This window comes from Nanorana parkeri, unplaced genomic scaffold, assembly GCF_000935625.1.
Source record: "Nanorana parkeri isolate BGI_ZX_2015 unplaced genomic scaffold, ASM93562v1 scaffold264, whole genome shotgun sequence".
In the NCBI taxonomy this organism is placed as follows: Eukaryota; Metazoa; Chordata; class Amphibia; order Anura; family Dicroglossidae; genus Nanorana; species Nanorana parkeri.
This window is the reverse complement of record NW_017306532.1, coordinates 50,099-71,565: the sequence shown is the minus strand read 5'-3', so window position 1 is coordinate 71,565 and position 21,467 is coordinate 50,099. Positions and strand designations below refer to the sequence as shown.

The 21,467-nt window shown below is 41.7% G+C and overlaps 1 protein-coding gene across 1 annotated transcript in view; it reads left to right on the top strand.

Annotated features, from left to right (window-relative positions):
- SPAST (spastin) overlaps nt 1–21,467 on the top strand; it is a 48,718-nt gene that overhangs the window by 11,350 nt on the left and 15,901 nt on the right. The window contains exons 4-5 of the mRNA XM_018557067.1: nt 10,209–10,304; nt 16,217–16,312. Of these exons, the coding sequence (XP_018412569.1) occupies nt 10,209–10,304; nt 16,217–16,312 (192 nt within the window). The remainder of the gene's footprint in view (nt 1–10,208; nt 10,305–16,216; nt 16,313–21,467) is intronic.

Genomic DNA, 21,467 nt, shown 5'->3' with positions numbered 1-21,467 from the left:
TATGAGTGTTCCTGTTCATTGATAACATGAGTACATGGCATGTTTACTGTAACTACAATTATGAATGAATGGGGGTGATGTAGATCACTCCCATTCATTCATAATTGAGGATATAGTTAACATGCCATATCCTCAATTATGTACACACACTCAGCGATCACTGATCACTGAGTGTGTGTACATTGCTCTTCTCTCTGACACGCTGTGACAGGAGGCTGATCGAGCGGTGTAGAGAGGAGAACCCAGCCTCCTGTGACAGTTCTGTCTCCGCCCCCACACCGCTCTGCCGGACTGTGATAGGCGGCTGAGCGGTGTGGGAGGAGAGATGCCGCAGCTCACAGCGCTCTCGTCCTGACTCCTGCAGCGGTCGGCGGCTGTCACTTTCTTTTCTCCCCGCTGGAACAGCGCCCAGCGGGGAGAAAAGAAACCAGGGATGACCCGATGTATCGGCCGAAACATGGCTCTTTCAGCATTATGCCAAAAGTGCCATTTTCGGCCGATATGTTTCGGCGGCCGATATATCGGTGCATCCCTAGACTGTAGCAATGAGGAGGTTTTTCCCCCATTATATGTTTGTTTAACTTTTTTTATTTTCTATTCTTTGTTTTTAGTCCTACAAATACTGATATAAAAGGAACCTATATTTGCATCTCCATTGATTTATATAGGTTCACTAAATTTGTCTAAAGGTGTACCACACATCCTCACCAGCTAACAGTAGTCTTTAGATTACTTGACTGTTATTTTATGTGTTGTCCTGCAATTTTTTTTAATCTAAATGTTCTAGCCTCCTCTGCTGACGAGTTGTTGTTCATGCATGTCAACTATATTTCTAATAAAAGCCATTACACAAGACCATAATTAAAGAACCCTGCAAAGTAGTGGATAAGGGGGTACTCTAACAATCGTGAGCATAAATGCACAGTACAATACAAATATATTATAAATGTGCTCATATGTAAGCATGCTGTTCAGTTATCCCTTTTTATGAGCATTTCCTTATCCTATCCAGTCCTGCTAGCTGTCTGCTCTCTGGTCTGGGTTTTAGATGATGTGGGTAAACATTCTGCTTCTAAATTCTTATTTATTCTTTATAAAACATGAGCAGTCAAACTTGCTAGAGTAGAATGGGACCATCGATAAGGCGCTTAATCAGATTTACAAACCTAAGTAAGAAGTGAGACACCGGCACTCCAATTGCAAATTAGAAGCGTCTGTTTATTGACGTAAAATCAGCATAAATACACTCCGTGCAACATTTCGGGGTCTCAAAAGATCCCCTGCATCAGGCAGCACCCTATTCTACTACTTGGAGAAAGCGATTTTGAGTGCTATGGGTTCACTGACTGTATCCAGATTTACAAACCTGCTTCGCTTCAGTACCCCACCTGATATATGTGGCTGTTGATCAATTTATGATAAACTTGTAATTTGTATAAAATTTAACTTTTGGCTTTCCAAAAGTTAAGATAACAGAGAACTGCATTTTTATGTTATGTATGTAAACCAGCAATTGGGAAAATTACAGGCTGTCTGGATTTGCTGAACAGTGTGCATGGCTGGTGTGTATGCCCTTACCACTTGCAGCTTTTGAATTGTATAAATGCATTGCTTATTCTAATAATACACAGGGAATCTGTCTTGGAAGTTTTCTCAGTTATGCTCTATTAAGGTTTTCTTGATCACTGGAAAAAAAGGTATAGTTTGTCTAAAACAAGTTTAATCTCTAAACATTCAGAACTTTTGAGCCGCTTTTGATGTTTCTATAATGTGAAAAGTAAAGACTCTGTCTTCCACTTTAAACCAGAAGTGCACCCATGATCTAGAGCCCTCTGTGTAGACATGTAGTGGAGTCCCCATCTATACTCTACTTTCTCTGCACTATGATTGTGATCATTAGGGCTTCCTTTATGAATCCTGGTATCGTGCCTGGTAACCACTTCATTAAAACCCATTTCTGGGATAACCAAAAATCTACCCTTGCAGTGGGGTTACCCCTCGCACTACAAAAGTTAAGTGCTCATTTACGTCTTGGGCTTGATGTAAAGTAGATTCACAGACTGACTGTCATCGCTGTCCTTTTCTCCGGCCGGTGGAATGTCCCTCTGCTGTATTTGGATCACTGGAATCGAGGACAGAAGATTCGGTCTAGCAGCCTGGGGGAAGGTGGTTGGAGCAAGGATCAGGTAAGTAAAGCTGCTTTACTTCAGCCCCTAGACATAAATGAACTAATGGATTGTTAGTGCTCGAGATGGGAGTGAGCTACTCCACAGAATCATCTGGATCAAGAGTTCACTTTCATTTTGAAGTGGAAAGCTTCTTTAGGGCTTGTGTTGATGCGCTTTTGTTTGCTTCAAGTGGGATTTCCATATTCATACAAGTCTATGGTAATGCAAAATACATGAAGCGGGTCAGAAGGAGGTCAACTGCAGGTTGAATGCACCTGTTGATAAATTCTGAAGCATCTCAAACTGATGCCATCGACGCAAGTCCACAGTGTTGACACTGACCCTTCAGGGGTGTGGAATTCGTATCGCCCGACGCCCAGGACATGTAGTTCCGGGCAAGTGCTTTTTTCACTGTTTTAGCCCTGCCATGGACAAGTAGCAGGGCTGGTTTTCTTTTCTTAAAATGAGCTGGGGGACATGTAGCGCCAAGAGCGGGGGGCGGGAACCGAGCGTGGAGCGCTGAGAGCAGGGGGGCGGAGCGGGTGGCGTGGAGTATTGACAGGCTCTGCCACCTCCCTCCCGCCTCCGTCCTGGGCGGCCGCTGCTCGTTCCTGTCACAGGAGTTCTAGCAACAGCGCCTGCTAGAACTCCTGTGTTGGAGGTGACAGGTTCAATAAAGAGTACCGGTCACCTCCGAATTGTTAACCCCTGTGTGTAAAGCAATACAGTTAAGTTTAAAAAAAAGTAAAAAATAATAATTAAAAATGTAACGAAATAAAAATGTAAAAAGTAAAAATAATAAAACCAATAAAATTTTTTTCCAAAGTAAATAAAAATTAGAAAAAATGAAAACCAGCCCCGCTGCCCCCCCCCATCTGCATGCAAATAAACGCGCAGTGTTTTCAACTGCGATCGTGTGCAACCGCAAGGGCAGGGCTGTATTGCAGCAGGAAAATGCTCAATCTGCCTGGCACAACTGGGGTGCCTTTTAGAAAATAATGGCATTGACAGCACAATCGGCAGCTGTGTGCGATCCGTGACTGCCCGGTCATTGTGCACGAAACCGAGCAGATGGCTGGGTGGTTACGTAATAGCACACCACCGCCGATCGTGCTGTCAGTGCCATTATTTTCTAATGGCACCCCAGTAGTGCCAGGCAGATTGCGCGTTTACCTGCTGCAATACCGCCCGGGCGATCCCACACGATCACAGTTGAAAACACTGCGTGGTGCATGTCGTGAAAATAGGTACAGCTACCTTTTTTTCAGCGATTTGTTACGCGGATGCAACCGCTGTATGCAACCGCACACGATCGCACATCCTGGGAATCCCCAAGTCCGCACCAACCCTAAAGGGTAAATTCACTTTCCCAAGTAATTTGGGAAAATGGAATTACCCACACAAATCTCCCTCCCACTATACTTGCCTTTCAACGAACAGTCCTTCCCGTCCACCAGTGCGGGTGTACTATCTGTACCTGTTCCATGTATTCTGAACTTCGCTGACAAATTGCAAGCACTTGTTGCTCAACGCTGTCACCTGACGGCACTGACCAATGAGAAGCGCTTCTTAGCACTGCTAAATACGGTTTTGGTTTAAAATTAATTTTTTTTGTATCAGGACAAGTAGATTGTCATGAGGGACAAGTAGATTCGGCCCCCGCTTTAGTTTGGACAAGTAGTTTTTTTCAAAAATCTCCACACCCCTGCCCTTAATAGCATGCAGTACGCTCAAATCACAAAGCCAGTGCAACGGAACAAGGATTTTTTTTTTTGCTTGAGTCCAGTGACATTTGAAATTTACGGTCACATAGCTGACAAAGAAGAGTGCCTTAGGCTTGTGCAAAGCTTTGTGAATTGAGCTAGTATGAAATCAAATGAGAAACTCTACAGCCTAAAATCCAATTTTATCTCTAGTCTAACTGATCACAAGGATATCAGTACAGAGATGGGGACTATGGAGACACCATATTTCTTTGGTATAAATTGCTATTGCTCATGTGTACAACACAGACTGCACAATTCTGAGAAGGATTGATATCTAAGCATCCAGTCACTCTGGCTGATTTCTTTAGTTTGCTTCCAAATTGAAGGAGATGAAATTGGCTCGCACTGAATTAGGCAGAGTGTGGTCTTTTTATACACCTTTCCAATGACAGATTTCCATTCTTTTGTTGCATGTAGCCTTTGTAGCACCTTCTACTGTAGAGCATGCTGCTAATTCTCCAGGACTTTAGTTGCTATTCGCTAATGGTGAAAGAACCTCTAAGACTGCTGATACTTTTTAGAGAGTTTTTACTTAATGGGGAATGTCCTGATTTATTCTTTGTGGTTTTCAAACCATGCACAAGTTCCAAAACTACCTCTTGTAATCTGTCATTAAGCCAATTTAAGTAAGTAGATGGACCTATTTTTTATTTTATTTGCAGTGTTGTATAGCAAAGTAGGGTTCATCCTGAAGGACGGACTCAAGTCACTTAAACAGTAGCAATAAAATTATTATTCCTGCTCTATAAGGGAACATCTTGGTGTTTTTGGGTGCTTAATTTATGGGAATGAAGAAAAAAAACTGCTCTTGGGAGCTGCTTGTCATATTATCATATATGTGTCCAGCATCCAAGTAGAATACACACTGTGTCTGGATTTTGTATATTTTTAATGGATTGTATTGGGCAATGCTACGGGTTAGATCAGTAAAATTCAGTAATGGTCTTTGGAGATTTTTCATAATGTCCGACAGTATTTTTGCTTTTTAAAGCAGCTTGCCTATTTACAAAGTAAACTTGTAAAACATCACTTTGGGCACATTTACACTGGCCTCAGTGAGTTCCTTTGCATATTTTGTTGGCTTTCTTTATAGCGTAGTAGTTATACTACAGCAGTATAATTTGTGCATATAGGTAAATAGAAGTCTGGCCATATAGTAACTAGCGAGACTAATCTTTGCTTAGCATGTCTGAACTTTACTAACTTTTTTTTTTTCTATAGCTGCCTGTGTTTTTTTTTTTTTAGCTTGCACGTTAGCAAATGTATTTATGTTTACCATAGTTTGCTTTTGTTTTACACTTTATTACTCATCCATTTTAACCCTTAAAAGAATAACTGTTCAGTGCAAGGATTGCTGGACACAAACAATAAGTCTGCCTGGTATTTTGTGGATTTATTTTCTTTTGACCTAGAATTTAGAGGCAATTGGGTTAAACTGCCACCTAGAGTAGGATTTGGACATTGGCAAACAAAAAACAGTTATCGGCCTGGCATAACCCCTCCCACTCCCTGCATCCTTCAGCTTTTTGCTAGTGTCTTTTTTAAAGGATGGATCTCTTTTTCCCTACTGAGACAAGTTTAACCTTTTTTGCTAGCGATTTTCCTTTTTTCAAGATTATTTTTTTTTTCTTCAAGATGTCCTCTACTAGCTGCTTGAGCTAGTGCCTAGTTGGCTTACGCTGGTGTACTGTATGCCATACATCAACTGATATAGCAGCCGGGAGTCTGTTTTCATGTGCCATGCTGACTGTCAGCTTTACACTGGAAGTGATCACTTCCTCATCCTGAAACCCCCACTATGTTTCACTGGATTGGAAACACTGATTTAGACACTTCTGTATTCTCAGCTTAATCAGCTTCAAAGGTGACAGGGGTCTAATGGACCCCTAATGTGTGCCTGTCGGAAAAGTTTCTGACCAATAAGTTTCTGGTTCCGTTGTTGTTGCTTGCAGCAGCCAATCAGCAAGCGCTTATTACTCACCCATCTTAACATCTGCTCATTATACAGTTCCCATGGGCTTCACAGCTTTTCTGTCTATGTACCACTGTCATATACCTGCATTGCATGTGGTTTGTTTTTTTGTCTGTTTGCTTTTTTTGCTTGAGTTGAACATTTGTGGAAGTAAAACGTTATGAAACGTAATGAATAAAAGTAAATAGATGTCCAACAATAGATACGCTTACATGTACGCCGATTACCCTATTAAAGGAAAAGTCTTGTCAGCAGATAAAAGATGATATAATGAAGCAATGTTAAAGGAGAACTATGGGGTCAGTGTTTTTCCCCATAGTTCTCCTTAGGGTAACGGGAGGACACAAGCTAGCGTCCTCCCGTTACCCTAAGCTCAGTATACCGCGAGCTACAGCTCGCGGTATACTGAGACGCCGCAGCCGGAGCGGATCCCGACGTAGATGACGGGATCCGCCCAACTGCGTGAGTGACAGCTGGCTCTGCCTATCTAGAGGCAGAGCCAGCTGTCCCCTCCCTCTCCCCCGTCCGATCCGCCAGTCAGCGCTGGCAGATCCGGGCGGGGAGAGGGGAATCCAGCCCCTCCCCCTGTCACGGCAGAGAGCCGTGACGGGATCGAGAGGCGAGCGAACTCGGTATGTGTTCGCTCACCTCCCGATCTACTGAGCCGACCTGTGACAGTCTCATTGTCACAGGTCGGCTAGAACTATGAGGTGAGTGAAAAGCACTCACCTCATAGTTCTCCTTTTAAGTTATAGTCAAGAACCATGACTTAAAGGAGAACTATGAGGTGAGTGCTTTTCACTCATCCTCATAGTTCTAGCCGACCTGTGACAATGAAACTGTCACAGGTCTGCTCAGTAGATCGGGAAGTGAGCGAACACATACCGGCGTTCGCTCACTTCTCAATCCTGTCACGTCACAGAGCAGTGACAGGAGAGGGACTTGATTCCCCATCTCCCCGATCCGATCGTCCAGCGCTGACTGGCGAAACGGACGTGGCGGGTACAGCTGGCTCTGCCACTGTCACTCACGCATAATTGTTGGGATCCGCTTCAGCGCGGCGTCTCAGTATACTGCGAGCTGTAGCTAGCGGTATACTGAGCTTAGGGGGACGGGAGGGCGCTAGTTTGTGTCCTCCCGTTACCCTAGGGAGAACTATGGGGAAAAGCCCTAACCCCATAGTACTCCTTTTAAAAGACATGCTTTGGCAGTAGCTGTTGCTTCTGAATCTTCCATGCTGCAGGGGAGACCTATAAAGCTGGCAAATCTCTGAGAAATAATGAGCCCTTCTGATGCCGGGAATACATGGTATTACCCCACCGAGAGGAACCCCTAAATAGAGTGTTACATTGGGCTTTTTAAATCATGGAGGATTCAGTCTAGAATAGGGCTAGGAATAATTTTAGTAACCATACTACCAAGAACGGAGTTCTAGCAATGATAATGCCTTGTAGGAGCCAAGATATATGGAGATTTTCCATTATTACAAAATCCTGAGATTTAATGGTTAGTCAGTGTATAGTCTTTTCATTGTTGTGTGTTTTAGACATTGATAAGAGATTGCCTCTTCAATGTATGTTTAAAAACAACTTTGTAACAAATCAGTAACTGTGTCCAGACAGCCAGGGGTTCTCAACCCACAGGTTGAGAACCACTGATTTAGAGCAAGCATAACTTCCACAGCTGATTGGTTTGTGATTGGCATCAAACAGATATCGGAAGTCTTGGGTGAAAGAGGCAGCTGTCTGATCATTGGCAGTTGTCAATCATTAGTCTTCTAGGTCCCCCTAATATGTCAAATATTGTATATGGACAATTCTGTGACAGTAATGGCCATCTAGTGCACTCAGGCATAAAATCTAAAATAAACACATGATTGCATTTTTTTCCTTTTGTCCTTTATTGTAATTCACGTGTTATCATGCCCTCCATAATTTTTAAACATTGTCTCTGCATGAAATGCCATATCTGAATCTTGTTCAAACAGAAACAAATCTGATGATGTGATGTAAAAAAAAATTGTTACCAACTCTTACATAAACTTTGCCAGCTATAAACTTCAGTAGGCAATATTCTAAATCTGCATATTTTCTTTTTAATATTGAAGAAATATAGAACCAATAGAAATGTTTATTCCTCTGATAAGGAAAAGTATGGTTTACTGTTGTTTATTTTTAAAGTGGAACTCCAGTTTTGTTGAGAGGAAAAAAGCAAAAACCTCTCAAAATATATTCCGTCACAAGACCTTTTGTTAGCCTTTATAGCAGATTGTTGTGTATCTTGTGTCTAGGTATTGAGGTAGGCCATGGCAGTGCGGTTGTTAAACGTGAGTACTATGTACTAAGATTGTCAGTCTGCCTACTAAAACCATATAAGATTAATGCATTGCTTTATTGATAAACCTTAAGGCCTTGTTCACACCAAATGCAGAGCAGATCCGATCAGGTATCTGCACACGCACGCTAGTCTTTTAGATGCGTTTTTTTTTTTTGGTTTAACATGGGCTTTCAGTGCGTTCCAGGCATTTGCATGCATTTTTGATGCGTTTGCAGATCCAGAGCAGGTAAAATAGGGTCTGCTGCAGTTTTTTGACCTGCTCTGGAACTGCACGCTGCGATGTGAACTGGAGCTAAAAATACCATTGGAATACATTGGACGCAGTTTTGATCCGGTCTGCAACTGCTCTGCACCTGCTCCGCGCTTGGTGTGAACAAGGCCTTTAAGGGAGCTCCAGGAAATCTAATTCTAAAGGACAGCTGAAGGTAAGTGTAATGTCATGATTACATTTGTATGGTGCAGCTGTGCAGTTGGCTCAGCGCTTCTGGTCTGTGTTCTACTTCATTACCCTGCTATTTTATAATTAGAATGATTCACTGTCAGTGGCAGCCCCATGGAATGCCATTGCAGCTACCAATTTTAGTCACAAAATAAGGATAGAAGGGTAGTGAGCTTAGGAATGGAGTCATTTGGGCTAATGGTACTGCTGTGCTCCTAACACCATTTTTGGAGTGCTGTATCTTGAAAATGACTGCACGGAGGTTCGTGTAATAAACGCATTAGGCTTCCCTGTTCTTCAGAAAGCTTTTGGTCAGGCCCTTAGTAGGGATGCACAGATACTTTTCGAGTACCAGTGCAGATACTTGGCATTTTCATGAGAACTACCAGGGTTGCAGCTGGGACCTGGCTCTGGCACTCCACCACTGTCCTGAAATCATTAGTCTGTATTGTTTTAGAAAAACTGTCACATGACAATAAACACAAATGTATCAGTACATTAAAACAGATGTACAAATCCCAGGAGCTCCGTGTGCTCCTTACAAATGACAGCTGCCTCCCTAATTTTTGAATTTTTTTTCTCTAGTGTAGTCTTGGAGCTCAAAAGTATCGTTACATGTACTCGTACTTGTACCGAGTACTGCACTTGATATCTGTGCAACCCTAGCCCTTAGTATGATTTTTGGTTGCCACCTGTGGGCTCACAAAGGAGCCAGCCAAAGGTCATAGCAGGGAGATTCAGGATGGAGGGTTTTTGGGAAATTGCTGAAACCTGTTAACAAATCTAGACTGTACAGAATTAATTCAGAAGTGCTCTGTGTTTTGAGCACTTCCTGGTTCTAAACTCTAAATTTCCAGTGCAGGGGCCGCTAGCACGTGGTACCAGGAAGCCAGTCTAAAAGTCCCCAACATGCACATGTATACACAATATTAGGATAGATGTACATAAATAAGTGCCTGTTGTGCAACATGTTGGGTAATCCTATGTACTCCAGATGTAGGAGAATAATCATAGGGCCTTCATTAAGTTTAAGTGATGAGCTTGACTTTCCACTGTCCTTTTTTATAATTATATTTCCTGGAGTTCTGCTTTACATTCCCTGAACATGCTGTTGGATCTAGCAAACCTTTAGTGAGTTTCTCACAAAATAAAGTGGAACTGCTGTAATTTGACCTGAAATCCTGTGCAGACTTTTGGGAAAAGTCAGATAGTTGCAGAGGGACGAGAATTGCACAACTTTCCGTCTACAAACTAAGTAGTGTCGTCATGGTTGCTAGGAATTTTTTTTTTTAAATTAGGCAACTGAAGGAAAGGAATAATTAATAAATTATAAGGTGGCTTTTATAATAATTCCAGATTTTTCTTTTCTTTTTACAAAACTGGAGTTTTTTTCTTTAAGCTAACTTGTGTTGTCTCAAGTTGAAATCTGTGTAGCAGCAGTTTATTGTCTGTCTTCTTTTTTTTTTTTTTCCCATCATTTTTATTTTTGTTCATTTTTATTTTCTCCATTTCCACTGTTTGCGTAGCAACGCTGCAAGCAGATATACAAGGTCAGAACAAGCAAATGGAAGTGTGTAGTGACAGTACTAACCTGCCTTGCCGCAATGGACTTCTGAAGCCAGGTGGGTTTAGTTTTCCTGATGATTTTACTTGCACTTGCTTTTAGGCAACAACTTTTTTTGCTTTACAAATGTGGGTATGGTCCTGATTTTTTTAAATTTATGGAACTAAAGTACAACTATGGTCAATAGTAAAGATAATGAAGGGAATTTATCCAAATTGGAGCAGACAAAATCTGGAGCAGTTGTGCATGGCAACCGAATCTTAACTGAAGAGAGAAGCTGATTGGTTGCTATGCAAAGCTGCTCCAGATTTTGTCCGCTTCAGTTTTGATAAATTCCCCTCAATGTATATTCTGCAGTCTGTCCATAGCATTAAGACATCATGTTTTGTTTTTCTGAGTCCCACTGTAAACATATATTAGTTTCCTGTTGATCCTGCCAGTAGACCCATTGATCCACTTGCTGCCACAGGTTGACATGCTCTTTGTTCTACAGTGAAATCATTGCAGGGTTGTCACACTGTGGGCAGTGTAATTTCAAATGGATTTTAAATAAGCAACATATGAACACTGAGCTCCTCCAGCTAACACTTATAAGCAGTTATGTCAGCATTTATTTTATTTTTCCTGTGTGAAAAAATATTGCAGCCATATGAAATTAAAGCTGACTGTTGTAAGCACCCTTGTTAGGATAATAGTTTGTTCCAGCCTCTGTGACTGTAACATTTGGTGGAAAACATGGCCTGCATGAAAAATTGGATACAAATATAGATGTGTTCGATCTCTGTTAATTTCTCTTTATTTTTTTTCTAGAAAAAAAAAAGTGTGCAGGTGGCCCCTGTGTTTTTGACTTGCTTTGTGTGAATTTTTAGCTGTAGCTTATTTTTGACAATCTCACTTTTTTCATTTTGTTCAGGGAATTCAGGAGTACCTACATACTCCTTTTTTTTTTTTTTTATTTAGTGAAAAGAATATCTATTCCAGTGTCTATGTTGCGCTACATAGTTGATAATTGAAAATAATTCCTAGTTCTTACAGTCCAATGGCTGATCTACAAAAGAACAGTGAAAGCTGTAAAAAGGTATAACCCTCCATGACAACTCTTCTTTTATGTGTTGTTCTTTAGCTATATACAGGCTTGAAAAATCCGCTCGTCTGTAACGAGAGTAGCTTTCCAGCCGTTGTAATCACAAGGCCGGCCGGGAGCTTTACATTTAAGCGATCGGGCGTCTCTAGAGACGCAGCAGCAGATTGGGGCGGAGGAGGGTGTTTGGTTCCATCCTCAAATTTTGGCTTCCCAAAGATGTACTTATATTCTGACGTCACATATTTACATCTGCAACCCCATCACTCGCTCTTCCTGTTAAGAATCCCACCCTCGCCTGCTGTGATTGGTTGCGGAGCTATGGGCTGGTGGCTGCTGTCAGTGCAGTGAGACTGCTGTCTCTAGTGAGAGAGAGCGGAGAGCTGAAGACAGGAAAAAACTGCCCGCACTTCTCTTTAAAACGGAGACCGTGCCGCCACCTGAGTCGGGGACCGGACTTTTTGCACCACTGCTGTCCACTATCAGAGCCCAGTACACTGATAACTGGACTTTAAGTAGTTGGTTTCTGTGCTTGTGAATGGCTTACTGATAACCCATATAAAGTAGTTATACTGGGTTTAATGACCCTTTTATGATTAGAATAAAGTTTAAATGCTAAAGGTTACATTTCAGGGCTATGTTAGGGCTATGTTAGGCATAGCATGTACTAATTTTTTTCCCCAGACATATGCTTTAAAGCAAAATGTAAATCGCTGGAAAATTTGGGGGCCTCCCAGGAGCTTTTGCCATAATGTGCGCGTATGCGCAGCACATGGCACACAAACCTTGCAAAGCATCCGCCTCCAGCAATGCTATGTCTGCGTTCCCCATCATGTTGCTGTTCCGAGGTGCTTGGATCTATTCGATTTGAACACTGAGGTTACAGGGAAAGGTGTGTCAGAATTAGTGTAGTGGTTAGGGCAGGGTTTATGCTGTGATATTAGGAGGGTGTGGTAAGGGTTTATGCTGTGATATTAGGAGGGTGTGGTAAGGGTTTATGCTGTGATATTAGGAGGGTGTGGTAAGGGTTTATGCTGTGATATTAGGAGGGTGTGGTAAGGGTTTATGCTGTGATATTAGGAGGGTGTGGTAAGGGTTTATGCTGTGATATTAGGAGGGTGTGGTAAGGGTTTATGCTGTGATATTAGGAGGGTGTGGTAAGGGTTTATGCTGTGATATTAGGAGGGTGTGGTAAGGGTTTATGCTGTGATATTAGGAGGGTGTGGTAAGGGTTTATGCTGTGATATTAGGAGGGTGTGGTAAGGGTTTATGCTGTGATATTAGGAGGGTGTGGTAAGGGTTTATGCTGTGATATTAGGAGGGTGTGGTAAGGGTTTATGCTGTGATATTAGGAGGGTGTGGTAAGGGTTTATGCTGTGATATTAGGAGGGTGTGGTAAGGGTTTATGCTGTGATATTAGGAGGGTGTGGTAAGGGTTTATGCTGTGATATTAGGAGGGTGTGGTAAGGGTTTATGCTGTGATATTAGGAGGGTGTGGTAAGGGTTTATGCTGTGATATTAGGAGGGTGTGGTAAGGGTTTATGCTGTTTCCGATCGTCCAGCGCTGACTGGCGGAACGGACGTGGCGGGTACAGCTGGCTCTGCCACTGTCACTCACGCATAATTGTTGGGATCCGCTTCAGCGCGGCGTCTCAGTATACTGCGAGCTGTAGCTAGCGGTATACTGAGCTTAGGGGGACGGGAGGGCGCTAGTTTGTGTCCTCCCGTTACCCTAGGGAGAACTATGGGGAAAAGCCCTAACCCCATAGTACTCCTTTTAAAAGACATGCTTTGGCAGTAGCTGTTGCTTCTGAATCTTCCATGCTGCAGGGGAGACCTATAAAGCTGGCAAATCTCTGAGAAATAATGAGCCCTTCTGATGCCGGGAATACATGGTATTACCCCACCGAGAGGAACCCCTAAATAGAGTGTTACATTGGGCTTTTTAAATCATGGAGGATTCAGTCTAGAATAGGGCTAGGAATAATTTTAGTAACCATACTACCAAGAACGGAGTTCTAGCAATGATAATGCCTTGTAGGAGCCAAGATATATGGAGATTTTCCATTATTACAAAATCCTGAGATTTAATGGTTAGTCAGTGTATAGTCTTTTCATTGTTGTGTGTTTTAGACATTGATAAGAGATTGCCTCTTCAATGTATGTTTAAAAACAACTTTGTAACAAATCAGTAACTGTGTCCAGACAGCCAGGGGTTCTCAACCCACAGGTTGAGAACCACTGATTTAGAGCAAGCATAACTTCCACAGCTGATTGGTTTGTGATTGGCATCAAACAGATATCGGAAGTCTTGGGTGAAAGAGGCAGCTGTCTGATCATTGGCAGTTGTCAATCATTAGTCTTCTAGGTCCCCCTAATATGTCAAATATTGTATATGGACAATTCTGTGACAGTAATGGCCATCTAGTGCACTCAGGCATAAAATCTAAAATAAACACATGATTGCATTTTTTTCCTTTTGTCCTTTATTGTAATTCACGTGTTATCATGCCCTCCATAATTTTTAAACATTGTCTCTGCATGAAATGCCATATCTGAATCTTGTTCAAACAGAAACAAATCTGATGATGTGATGTAAAAAAAAATTGTTACCAACTCTTACATAAACTTTGCCAGCTATAAACTTCAGTAGGCAATATTCTAAATCTGCATATTTTCTTTTTAATATTGAAGAAATATAGAACCAATAGAAATGTTTATTCCTCTGATAAGGAAAAGTATGGTTTACTGTTGTTTATTTTTAAAGTGGAACTCCAGTTTTGTTGAGAGGAAAAAAGCAAAAACCTCTCAAAATATATTCCGTCACAAGACCTTTTGTTAGCCTTTATAGCAGATTGTTGTGTATCTTGTGTCTAGGTATTGAGGTAGGCCATGGCAGTGCGGTTGTTAAACGTGAGTACTATGTACTAAGATTGTCAGTCTGCCTACTAAAACCATATAAGATTAATGCATTGCTTTATTGATAAACCTTAAGGCCTTGTTCACACCAAATGCAGAGCAGATCCGATCAGGTATCTGCACACGCACGCTAGTCTTTTAGATGCGTTTTTTTTTTTTGGTTTAACATGGGCTTTCAGTGCGTTCCAGGCATTTGCATGCATTTTTGATGCGTTTGCAGATCCAGAGCAGGTAAAATAGGGTCTGCTGCAGTTTTTTGACCTGCTCTGGAACTGCACGCTGCGATGTGAACTGGAGCTAAAAATACCATTGGAATACATTGGACGCAGTTTTGATCCGGTCTGCAACTGCTCTGCACCTGCTCCGCGCTTGGTGTGAACAAGGCCTTTAAGGGAGCTCCAGGAAATCTAATTCTAAAGGACAGCTGAAGGTAAGTGTAATGTCATGATTACATTTGTATGGTGCAGCTGTGCAGTTGGCTCAGCGCTTCTGGTCTGTGTTCTACTTCATTACCCTGCTATTTTATAATTAGAATGATTCACTGTCAGTGGCAGCCCCATGGAATGCCATTGCAGCTACCAATTTTAGTCACAAAATAAGGATAGAAGGGTAGTGAGCTTAGGAATGGAGTCATTTGGGCTAATGGTACTGCTGTGCTCCTAACACCATTTTTGGAGTGCTGTATCTTGAAAATGACTGCACGGAGGTTCGTGTAATAAACGCATTAGGCTTCCCTGTTCTTCAGAAAGCTTTTGGTCAGGCCCTTAGTAGGGATGCACAGATACTTTTCGAGTACCAGTGCAGATACTTGGCATTTTCATGAGAACTACCAGGGTTGCAGCTGGGACCTGGCTCTGGCACTCCACCACTGTCCTGAAATCATTAGTCTGTATTGTTTTAGAAAAACTGTCACATGACAATAAACACAAATGTATCAGTACATTAAAACAGATGTACAAATCCCAGGAGCTCCGTGTGCTCCTTACAAATGACAGCTGCCTCCCTAATTTTTGAATTTTTTTTCTCTAGTGTAGTCTTGGAGCTCAAAAGTATCGTTACATGTACTCGTACTTGTACCGAGTACTGCACTTGATATCTGTGCAACCCTAGCCCTTAGTATGATTTTTGGTTGCCACCTGTGGGCTCACAAAGGAGCCAGCCAAAGGTCATAGCAGGGAGATTCAGGATGGAGGGTTTTTGGGAAATTGCTGAAACCTGTTAACAAATCTAGACTGTACAGAATTAATTCAGAAGTGCTCTGTGTTTTGAGCACTTCCTGGTTCTAAACTCTAAATTTCCAGTGCAGGGGCCGCTAGCACGTGGTACCAGGAAGCCAGTCTAAAAGTCCCCAACATGCACATGTATACACAATATTAGGATAGATGTACATAAATAAGTGCCTGTTGTGCAACATGTTGGGTAATCCTATGTACTCCAGATGTAGGAGAATAATCATAGGGCCTTCATTAAGTTTAAGTGATGAGCTTGACTTTCCACTGTCCTTTTTTATAATTATATTTCCTGGAGTTCTGCTTTACATTCCCTGAACATGCTGTTGGATCTAGCAAACCTTTAGTGAGTTTCTCACAAAATAAAGTGGAACTGCTGTAATTTGACCTGAAATCCTGTGCAGACTTTTGGGAAAAGTCAGATAGTTGCAGAGGGACGAGAATTGCACAACTTTCCGTCTACAAACTAAGTAGTGTCGTCATGGTTGCTAGGAATTTTTTTTTTTAAATTAGGCAACTGAAGGAAAGGAATAATTAATAAATTATAAGGTGGCTTTTATAATAATTCCAGATTTTTCTTTTCTTTTTACAAAACTGGAGTTTTTTTCTTTAAGCTAACTTGTGTTGTCTCAAGTTGAAATCTGTGTAGCAGCAGTTTATTGTCTGTCTTCTTTTTTTTTTTTTTCCCATCATTTTTATTTTTGTTCATTTTTATTTTCTCCATTTCCACTGTTTGCGTAGCAACGCTGCAAGCAGATATACAAGGTCAGAACAAGCAAATGGAAGTGTGTAGTGACAGTACTAACCTGCCTTGCCGCAATGGACTTCTGAAGCCAGGTGGGTTTAGTTTTCCTGATGATTTTACTTGCACTTGCTTTTAGGCAACAACTTTTTTTGCTTTACAAATGTGGGTATGGTCCTGATTTTTTTAAATTTATGGAACTAAAGTACAACTATGGTCAATAGTAAAGATAATGAAGGGAATTTATCCAAATTGGAGCAGACAAAATCTGGAGCAGTTGTGCATGGCAACCGAATCTTAACTGAAGAGAGAAGCTGATTGGTTGCTATGCAAAGCTGCTCCAGATTTTGTCCGCTTCAGTTTTGATAAATTCCCCTCAATGTATATTCTGCAGTCTGTCCATAGCATTAAGACATCATGTTTTGTTTTTCTGAGTCCCACTGTAAACATATATTAGTTTCCTGTTGATCCTGCCAGTAGACCCATTGATCCACTTGCTGCCACAGGTTGACATGCTCTTTGTTCTACAGTGAAATCATTGCAGGGTTGTCACACTGTGGGCAGTGTAATTTCAAATGGATTTTAAATAAGCAACATATGAACACTGAGCTCCTCCAGCTAACACTTATAAGCAGTTATGTCAGCATTTATTTTATTTTTCCTGTGTGAAAAAATATTGCAGCCATATGAAATTAAAGCTGACTGTTGTAAGCACCCTTGTTAGGATAATAGTTTGTTCCAGCCTCTGTGACTGTAACATTTGGTGGAAAACATGGCCTGCATGAAAAATTGGATACAAATATAGATGTGTTCGATCTCTGTTAATTTCTCTTTATTTTTTTTCTAGAAAAAAAAAAGTGTGCAGGTGGCCCCTGTGTTTTTGACTTGCTTTGTGTGAATTTTTAGCTGTAGCTTATTTTTGACAATCTCACTTTTTTCATTTTGTTCAGGGAATTCAGGAGTACCTACATACTCCTTTTTTTTTTTTTTTATTTAGTGAAAAGAATATCTATTCCAGTGTCTATGTTGCGCTACATAGTTGATAATTGAAAATAATTCCTAGTTCTTACAGTCCAATGGCTGATCTACAAAAGAACAGTGAAAGCTGTAAAAAGGTATAACCCTCCATGACAACTCTTCTTTTATGTGTTGTTCTTTAGCTATATACAGGCTTGAAAAATCCGCTCGTCTGTAACGAGAGTAGCTTTCCAGCCGTTGTAATCACAAGGCCGGCCGGGAGCTTTACATTTAAGCGATCGGGCGTCTCTAGAGACGCAGCAGCAGATTGGGGCGGAGGAGGGTGTTTGGTTCCATCCTCAAATTTTGGCTTCCCAAAGATGTACTTATATTCTGACGTCACATATTTACATCTGCAACCCCATCACTCGCTCTTCCTGTTAAGAATCCCACCCTCGCCTGCTGTGATTGGTTGCGGAGCTATGGGCTGGTGGCTGCTGTCAGTGCAGTGAGACTGCTGTCTCTAGTGAGAGAGAGCGGAGAGCTGAAGACAGGAAAAAACTGCCCGCACTTCTCTTTAAAACGGAGACCGTGCCGCCACCTGAGTCGGGGACCGGACTTTTTGCACCACTGCTGTCCACTATCAGAGCCCAGTACACTGATAACTGGACTTTAAGTAGTTGGTTTCTGTGCTTGTGAATGGCTTACTGATAACCCATATAAAGTAGTTATACTGGGTTTAATGACCCTTTTATGATTAGAATAAAGTTTAAATGCTAAAGGTTACATTTCAGGGCTATGTTAGGGCTATGTTAGGCATAGCATGTACTAATTTTTTTCCCCAGACATATGCTTTAAAGCAAAATGTAAATCGCTGGAAAATTTGGGGGCCTCCCAGGAGCTTTTGCCATAATGTGCGCGTATGCGCAGCACATGGCACACAAACCTTGCAAAGCATCCGCCTCCAGCAATGCTATGTCTGCGTTCCCCATCATGTTGCTGTTCCGAGGTGCTTGGATCTATTCGATTTGAACACTGAGGTTACAGGGAAAGGTGTGTCAGAATTAGTGTAGTGGTTAGGGCAGGGTTTATGCTGTGATATTAGGAGGGTGTGGTAAGGGTTTATGCTGTGATATTAGGAGGGTGTGGTAAAGATGGAATTGAATGCTGATGAGGGAAGCTCGACATCTGTCAATGATGCAGGGTTAAATTAATGCAAGTTTAACAATCCTTTCAAGTTTATGGGTAGATTTAGGTGTATTAAACTTCAAGCTCTGGCATGTTAATATCTCTGTTACTGGTTTCCTAACGTAGCAGTAGCACGTGGGCTAATATTAATTAGCAGCATTCCAGATGGAGGAAATCCAGTGCAGCTATTAGAGATATTACAAAACCTTTTATCGATTACTAAATATGATATACACTGAGTGGCCAGATTATTATGACCACCCCATCAGTACTTCGTTGGGCCACGAGATAACTCCACCAGATGACTTTGTTGGGCCGCCTGGTGACTCCACGAGATGTTGAAAGGTGATGCGAGGAATCTGACACTAAACTGTTGCCCTTCTGTTGTCTTGTACCAGTCTTGCCACTCTCCGTTCTGCCCTAACATTGACTAGTCGCTGACGGCCACAATTCGCACGTTCAGACCCAGATTTTCGGCTGACAGACCAGTCTTTAAACACTTTAACAACAGCTGCTCTTGAACATTTAACGAATTCTGCTGTTTTGCTGATACTCGCTCCATGGCTCCGAGCGCCAACAATCATCCTACGTTCAAAGGCTGTTAAATCGCGTTGTTTACCCATATCTTCAGAAAAAATCACTTCTACTGTCGTGGTAAACAACCTTCTTCCCTATTTATAATGGTCTGGCCCTCTAGCAACTTCAGCACGAAATTATAGCTAATTATAGCTAATTTGCCTACAAACGTCAGGTGGTCATAATAATCTGGCCACTCAGTGTAGATGGCTACAAATATTTTAGCATCAAAATGCATCACATATTACTTGCTAGCAAAACAGTGCTTGTTCCAGAATTGCTAAAGTAGTTCCTTAGTGGGCAGTATGTGCAGCAGAGGAGTGTGGAGGGGTATGACAGTGGGCAGTATGTGCAGAAGATGAGTGGAAAAGGTATGCAGAAGGGGAAAATTGTAATCTTTCCAGATTTGGCAACAAATTTTGCTAAAAAATAAATGGTCATAGCCATGAAGGTGAATGACGGGTGCAGAAATGTGACCTATAATACATTTGGTACCCATTTACAAAACTGAGCTGCATGGGATCTGAGCTCTTCACACAGCAGTACTGCATACTATAAAAGTGATGTGGGGGCGGGGGATACTAAAATGGCAGGAGCGTGTCAGTGAAATTGGGGACAATTGATCTTGAAAAGGAGACACCAAAATTTAAATCCGGTTATTAACAGAGACTGTGTCATGGAGTCCAGGGACAGTGGAAGTAAAGCTGGAGATGTGGGTGATGGGACAGGGCAATGTTACCAGTGATTGTTTAATCAGCAAGCGGGGCAGTGGAGCTGGGGTTCTTGCTGGAATGCTGGAATGGTTGCAGGCTGGCTGGCAGGTTGAGGCTGGGGAATTTTTGTGTTTTGTCTTGCTGGAATGCTAACGCAATATTTGGTATATCTGTGCATAAGACAATTTAAGGGGTGCAAAGTAGAACTAGAAGACCCAGATAGAAGAGGGCCTTACGGCAAGCAGTCTCAGACTTCTGAAATGTTTTTTTGTTTGTTTTACAGATGCAAAAACAAATATTTCACAATGTGTGACATCTCAGTCCACTTTGGGGAAGTACTGTAAAGTGTAGACAATTTATTAATGCCGAGGAACATTGTTTACATGAGACTTCCTTGTATTCCATTCCTTTTCTATCTGTGTAATCTGTTTCTGCAGTGAGTGTCTCTCAGATGATGGCTTTGTTCTGCTTGTGCGCCTACGTATGAAAACGACGAACGCGCTACACATGTTGGGTATCGCCGCGAACGCGCTACACATGTTGGGTATCGCCGCGCACGCCGGAGTGAGAGCAAAAATTCTAGCGCCAGTATTTTGGGGTATCTAAATTGATGACCTGTGGGGCCTTTTAAAGCGTCTTCTATGGACTTTTTGGGGTACTGGGGTTTTTCGCCGTTTTACGGATGCACGCAATTTTTAACCTGGGCATGTTGGGTATCGTTTTACTTGTTGTAACCTCATCTTTTATATTTCATAAAAAAAATGGGTATTTTGTTGTGTTTTGGGGCATTTAATTACATTTTTCACTAAATATTGGGGTTTAATAAGGAGTTGCGCTAATATTGCGCAACATAAAAATTTGCAACTACCACCATTTTATTCTATAGGGTCTTGGCATTCAGAAAATATATAATGTGTGGGGGTTTTAAGTCATTTTCAGGCCTAAAATGTGGAATATAACATGGGTACAAAAAAATGAAAAAAAGGCCTCAGTCATGAAGGGGTTAATGGTATCCTGTTTTACACTGATGGTCTGCATGACAGACCTGCCTAAATATGTGTCTTTGGTCTGGGCCAGTCTACATTAAAAAGCATAAAATTATTTAACCTCAGATACCAGAATGCCTGATTTGAATGCTTTCCACTAGATCCCGCTTCTGCAAGCAGATATTTTGGTGATTCAAAAGTTTGTGAATTGCAGATTCTTTTGATTTGGTCGTTAATTTGGAAGAATTATTGCAACTTATTGATGGAATGGCTCTAAGGGCTAGTTCACACCACAACTGCGTGCGTCTGCATAGCTACTATGCGATGCAGTTTGCCACGATTATACAGTGATTTTACCACGATTGGCGCATTTTTTGCCTAAAATTGGATTTTAGGTGCGTTCCGGTGCATTTGCGTTTTTGGTTCTTTCATTTGCAATCCGATGCAGCTAAAATAGCGCAAGCAGTATTTTTTCTGACTGCATCAGAACGAACTGCACTGGTGTGAACAGAACACCAGAAATCCCATAAAGCATTGTGATGCATTTTGGATGCAGCTGCCAAACTGAACGGACTGCATCACAACTGCATCTGGTGTGAACTAGTCCTAAAAAAGTGTGTGTTTAACAAGCAGTTGAATTTGGTATTTGGATTCTGGAAAAAGTCATGACAGGAGAACCCTTCAATGATGATGCGCATGTACAAGATGACCAAGGTAATCTACAATTCCTAATAGAGTAAATGCTGGCTGCAGTTATGTCTCGTTCACACCTAGGCTTATTGCATATGCGCGTCTGTTACCTTGATTCGCGGTAAAAAAGTTGCGCGACT